Source organism: Gymnoscopelus microlampas, assembly GCF_963454915.1.
Source record: "Gymnoscopelus microlampas genome assembly, chromosome: 16".
NCBI classification, from domain to species: domain Eukaryota; kingdom Metazoa; phylum Chordata; class Actinopteri; order Myctophiformes; family Myctophidae; genus Gymnoscopelus; species Gymnoscopelus microlampas.
Window position 1 is genome coordinate 45604589 of NC_139953.1, and position 5599 is coordinate 45610187.

At 42.1% G+C, this 5599-nt stretch overlaps 1 protein-coding gene across 1 annotated transcript; it reads left to right on the plus strand.

Moving 5' to 3' along the window:
* The first annotated feature begins 1657 nt into the window (after window positions 1–1657).
* On the plus strand, window positions 1658–5213 carry LOC311063686 (nuclear factor 7, ovary-like). The gene is made up of 2 exons (XM_084083231.1): window positions 1658–1793; window positions 2954–5213. The coding sequence occupies exon 2, from the start codon at window positions 3006–3008 to the stop codon at window positions 4443–4445; it is 1440 nt and encodes a 479-aa protein (XP_083939357.1). The 5' UTR covers window positions 1658–1793; window positions 2954–3005; the 3' UTR covers window positions 4446–5213.
* Window positions 5214–5599: the final 386 nt, after the last annotated feature.

The following is a 5599-nucleotide window of genomic DNA, read 5'->3' on the forward strand; positions in this document are numbered from 1 at the left end:
TTGGCTATGCCTGTCACTAGTACTTTCTAGTATGACGTTGTCACATGTGAAAAAAGAGAAATCTACAAGATACTGTAACAAGAAGATCTAAACACATAAAGAGGTCAATAATGAGCCTGAAACCAAATTAAATCTATAGATCTCACATGGGAGCTTCCCACTGTTTGTAATCCATAGCTAACTTTGGCTTAAATACCACTCAGTGACCAGTCTATGGTCATAATAATACATTATTAATGCATTGATACAATAATATATGAATTTAAATGTATAAACTCATGGTATACTGTACGTACGTATTTTAGCCAGTTTTTTAAACCAGTTTTTAGCTTGTACGTTTTTAATGTTTCAGCATGGATGAAACCCACCACCTTCACACACCTTTTATGAGACAGCATTTTAAGCTGTATCAGCCAAAGGCATAACATTGTGATAGACATTGGCAAGGGGGAAAAAAAGTTGTTAACACAGCCCAATCGCCTGGGTCATTAACAACCTGTCAGTATAGGATGTCTGTAACAGTGTGCTAATGACATTAGATAGGGTGCTGTAAAGCCTCACATAAACTGTTCGTTTATATCTTCATATAATTGGTCCTCACTAATCCTCATTATAATATGTCACAATTTTTGTCTACTGGATCTGAGTCTCAGAGGGGGGCTGTGGACGGTTCAGAAATCCACCAGTGACATCATCGATGGGCAATCCTGGTAGAAACTGCAGGCTTTCTAGTCCTGGAAAGTTAGCATGCATTTTTTTTTTTAGCTTTTTACCATTTTATCATGAGCATTAGTGATAATTTAGTCAAGTTTGGCATATCTCTACAACAATGATCAGGTGTGAGGCGATGTTAACGACGTCCAAAATTGTTCGTCGACTACCCTTTTTCACTGACAAAAAATAAATAAAATCTAAGCTATAATGACCAAAACTATGACTGAATATATTGACAATTTTGACAAATAAACAAAAACTAGACGAAAATGTTAGGGAGGGAGTGGAGAGAACATCCAATAGAATTGAAACTTATGACTTGTTAACTGTAGATTAAGGATTTACAGGCAACCCTCAAATAAATGTGTATAAGGCATAGTTGCCTTATACACATTTATTTGACAATGAATAAGCTATTAGTAAACTGCTTACTTATGACTTGTTAAGTATTTGTTAATAGTCAATATGTGTTATTGGGACGTTATTGTAAAGTTGCAACTATTCCTCATTCACTCATGTTAGTAAATGAGGAATAGTTTGGGTTTAAACCATATATTGATCTGTCTAAAGCAATTAATCACCTTCTCTCTTTGGATAGCTATCCACAGCTATGAACAAGTCAACATGTACCAGCCAGAGTGTGTCACAATAGTGTTTAGTGCAGGAATACTTGACATGTGTGGCCATGGTGGTAGATAAACAGGTATTGCACCATTGCTATGTGTATACATGTGACCTCATTAACTATGTTAACTAGACAGGCAGGTACATGCTGGAGGTTTGGTGTGTGTGTGTGTGTGTGTGTGTGTGTGTGTGTGTGTGTGTGTGTGTGTGTGTGTGTGTGTGTGTGTGTGTGTGTGTGTGTGTGTGTGTGTGTGTGTGTGTGTGTGTGTGCGCGCGCGAAGCAGGGCGTTGCTGAAAAAGTGCTTGTTCCTTGTTCAGTTAGAGACTCAGTCAGAGACTTACTTGACAGAAAAAATGGGAACATCAGTCAATCGTAATTAAAGTAGATCTTTCAGTAGATCAAGTAATAGACGGATCAACAGCCTACCTACCAGATCAACTCGCTACAATCTGAGGTAAGAACACAGATGATATTTTATTAAACAACAACAATAGACCACCAAAGTCCTGACGTCACTCGTTCATCCCCTGGTTGGTAAAGTAATTTCTCTATGGAGAATAACATTGGGTCATCATAGAATCGTCTCATATAAGAATTGTGTCCAAAAATAAACAAACTGTCTCGGCGATATTGTCAGGGAGGAGGCTCTGTATCGTTTATGATAGTCAGTCACTTATATTTGATACAGTCTGTTTCTGGCGAAAATGTAACTGATTCGACGGAAGTAACATTATCGTTTTCTCACCGTCAGTTGATGCTTCATATCCATAAGAGTAAAACCGGCGGGGTCATTTGTTTATTTTTGGAACACGGGGTGGAAAACCGCAAACCAGGTAGACAAACCAAGGATGTGTAAATTACGTCAGACTTCGGTGCTCTATATTATTACAACTAATGCAACTGCATATAATGTTACCGTACATAGTTGTCCTACTGCTGTTAGTACTGTTACTGAATTTACTAAAGTACTAATACTGGCATTGCTATTGCTAATACTAGGATGAGTATTGTACTAGTAGTTGTTGTTGTGACACTACCAGTAAGACTCCCTAATCGGGAGATAACCGACCGTAGGTCACATGTATACAGAAGAGGGCTGTAACGGCGATTGGTTCCTAGTTGTGTGGGCAATGTAGTTTTGTTTGGTGGTCTAAGAAATGTGGTGGCAGGCATGTTGATGACATGAGTGTACACATACTGTGTAGTGTGTAGCAACAATGTGCTTTACTGTTGTGTACTTGTGTACTGGTACATATGAGAAAGAAAATGGTTGTTGTTTCTCAGACAATATAGCAGCATAAAAATAATTACGGCAAACATATATAGGAAATTAAAAAAGAGGAATAATCAAGAAGGAGAACAGTTTTGACCGTTGTCCTATACTTAAGGTGTGCTGTGGACAAAGTTCTCACTCGTAGGTTATAAACATCCATAATAAACGACTCGGTGTGTAAAGCAGTAAAGTGCTAGTGTACTTGATATTGCTCAACGCACAAGCTGCCTCTGACACCAGCCAGGCTGTCGGAGGCGGGCAGGTGGGCTAATATATAACTAGAAGATATGACTAAGTACTATTTTTACTCAAAGTGTTGTCGTCGTTGATTTCTCTTCCAGCTCTAACAGCCTCAGGGAACATTCCCGGTCAGGGAGTGTGACCACAGAGAAAATGGCTTCTCATTTGACTCGTCAGGAAGAGGAGCTCACCTGTCCTGTATGCTGTGACATCTTTAAACATCCTGTTCTGCTGTCCTGCAGCCACAGCTTCTGTAAAGACTGTCTGCAGCGATGGTGGACAGGAAGACCAACACATGATTGTCCTGTTTGTAAAACAATATCCTCCAGTAACCATCCTCCTACAAACTTAGTGTTGAAGAACTTGTGTGAGAACCTCTTGGAGGAGAAACTCCGGAGGGCCTCGTTGGTGAGCTCAGAGGACCTCTGTGTCGCACACGAGGAGAAGCTCAGGCTCTTCTGTCTGGACGATGAACAGCTGACGTGTCTCGTGTGTCGGGATTCAGAAAAACACACCGGTCACAAGTTCTTACCTGTGGGTGAAGCGTTGGGGCGTTGCAAAAAGAAAGTTGAGGAATTACTGAAGCCTTTAAGGGAGAAACTGGAGGTCTTTGATAAAGTTAAAACTGATTATGACCTAACAGAAAAATACATCAAGGTTCAGGCCCAGAACACACAGACGAAGATTCAGGAACAATTTAAGAACCTTCATCAGTTCCTACAAGAGGAAGAGGAGACCAGGCTTGCCATTCTGAGGGTTGATGAGTCACAGAAGAGTCAGGAGATAAAGGAGAGGATTGAGCAGCTGAACAGAGACATGGTGACCCTCTCAGATGCAATCCGAGCCACTGAGGACCAGCTGAGAGCCAACGATCACGTCTCGTTCCTGCAGAACTACAAGACCACGATGGAAAGAGTCCAGCTCACCCTGCACTGCCCTCAGCCAGTCTCAGGAGCACTGATAGATCAGACCAAACACCTGGATAACCTGGCCTTCAGAGTCTGGCACAAGATGAAGGGCATTGTCTCCTACACTCCTGTGATCCTGGACCCCAACACTGCCTTTCCACGATACAGCCTGTCTGATGATCTGACCAGTGTGAATTTTTTGAAATATAAAGAGAGGCTGCAGCTTCCTGACAACCCAGAGAGGATTGACTACCACGGGTTTGTCCTGGGTTCTGAGGGCTTTAATTCCGGGTCTCACAGCTGGGATGTTGAGGTTGGACACAATAAAAACTGGGCACTGGGTGTGTTAGCGGAGTCTTTTCAGAGGAAGGGAAAAGAAGGGGGTGACTACTGGAATATCGACCTTTCTAAAGGTCGATACAGAGTATTCAGGTCTGGCACTGGTGTCATTATCCTCCCAGTGAAGCAGGAATCCCAGCGGATCAGAGTCCAACTGGACTGGGATGGAGGAAGACTGTCCTTCTCTGATCCTGATACTAACACACACCTACACACCTTTACAGAGACTTTCACTGAGAGACTCTTTCCATACATTCTTAATTTTGATGAAGATGATGGCATGTCTCTGAAGGTGTTACCAGGGAAGATCTGTGTCACTCTGGAAAACCACAGTTTGAATGTCTAGTGTCCAATACATTTGGACTATTTGGAATATTGAATACATTGATTTTGTACTGATATGGGGCTCTTAATGCTGATCCTGTTGATCAGCATTAAGACATTTTTCTACTTTACAGTAGAACAATACACAATAGAAATACAAGAAATGAGACTGATACCCAAACACTGATAAACCCTTTACTGTGTTCATGCAGTTGGTACAGAAGTGGATATTATAAGGTCCTGGGTTCGATTCCCGCCAGGGACGCTGTGGGCGCTGGGGGCGTGTTCTCTCCTCCACGTCATCGGCGCCCATACCCTAGGTGGGGTTGGTGAAAGGGCCTACTCTGTGTGGAGTTTGCATGTTCTCCCCGTGTCTCCCAGGGTAGTTAATACCCTCACAAAAACATGTAGTAATCCTGGTCACTATACTGCCTCCCCCTGGTCAGCCGGGGCGCCTGATGGAGGAGAAGGGAACTGGTTGGAATAACGTGTTCCTTCCACGCGCTATGTCCAACCAGGGAAACTCCCCCCTGTCGGGTGATAAGAAGCGGCCTGCTTGCTCCTCATGCATTGAAGGAGGCATGAGCTTCAGCTTGGGCTCTCCCTAGGCTGGCAGAGGGTAGGTAGTGCCCAGGATTACATAGGCAATTGGCACTGGGTGAAAAAATGTGGGTTACAAAATCGTGGGATAAAAATTATAAGAAAAAAAAAAAAAAAAAGAAGTGGATATTATATAGCTTAGGGTCTAAGGACATAAAATACCGTCTCTGTCGGGTGGAAACCTCATATGTCCAAAACTGTTACTCTTCAGGATTCAAATTCAAAAGCATCGAAAGCAGCAGATCTACAAGCTCGAAAAGCGTCACTTCGTGCCGCGTTTCGAGCTTGTAGATCTGCTACTTTTGATGCTTTTGTATGACGCTGTAGTATGATCAAGTAGGGCATCAAAATACGAAAAAAAAACTCAAAAAGTTAAAATACGGAGATAAGAGGTTTCTGCCCGACAACAACGATATAATCTTTTGTCATGAAGTGTGACCTCTTACGTTCGAGTGTGGAAAGGTAAGACTATAGACTTAGGGACTTGAAAGAAAAAGATACATTTATGAACTACGTTTTTGCTATTTTAATGTTGTTTTGACTGGCAGCCTCTGTGGATAGTTTTAAAGCACAGCT

Excerpts from the sequence above, each read along its gene's own strand:
- LOC311063686 (XM_084083231.1), top strand. The coding sequence starts at position 3,006 with ATGGCTTCTCATTTGACTCGTCAGGAAGAGGAGCTCACCTGTCCTGTA.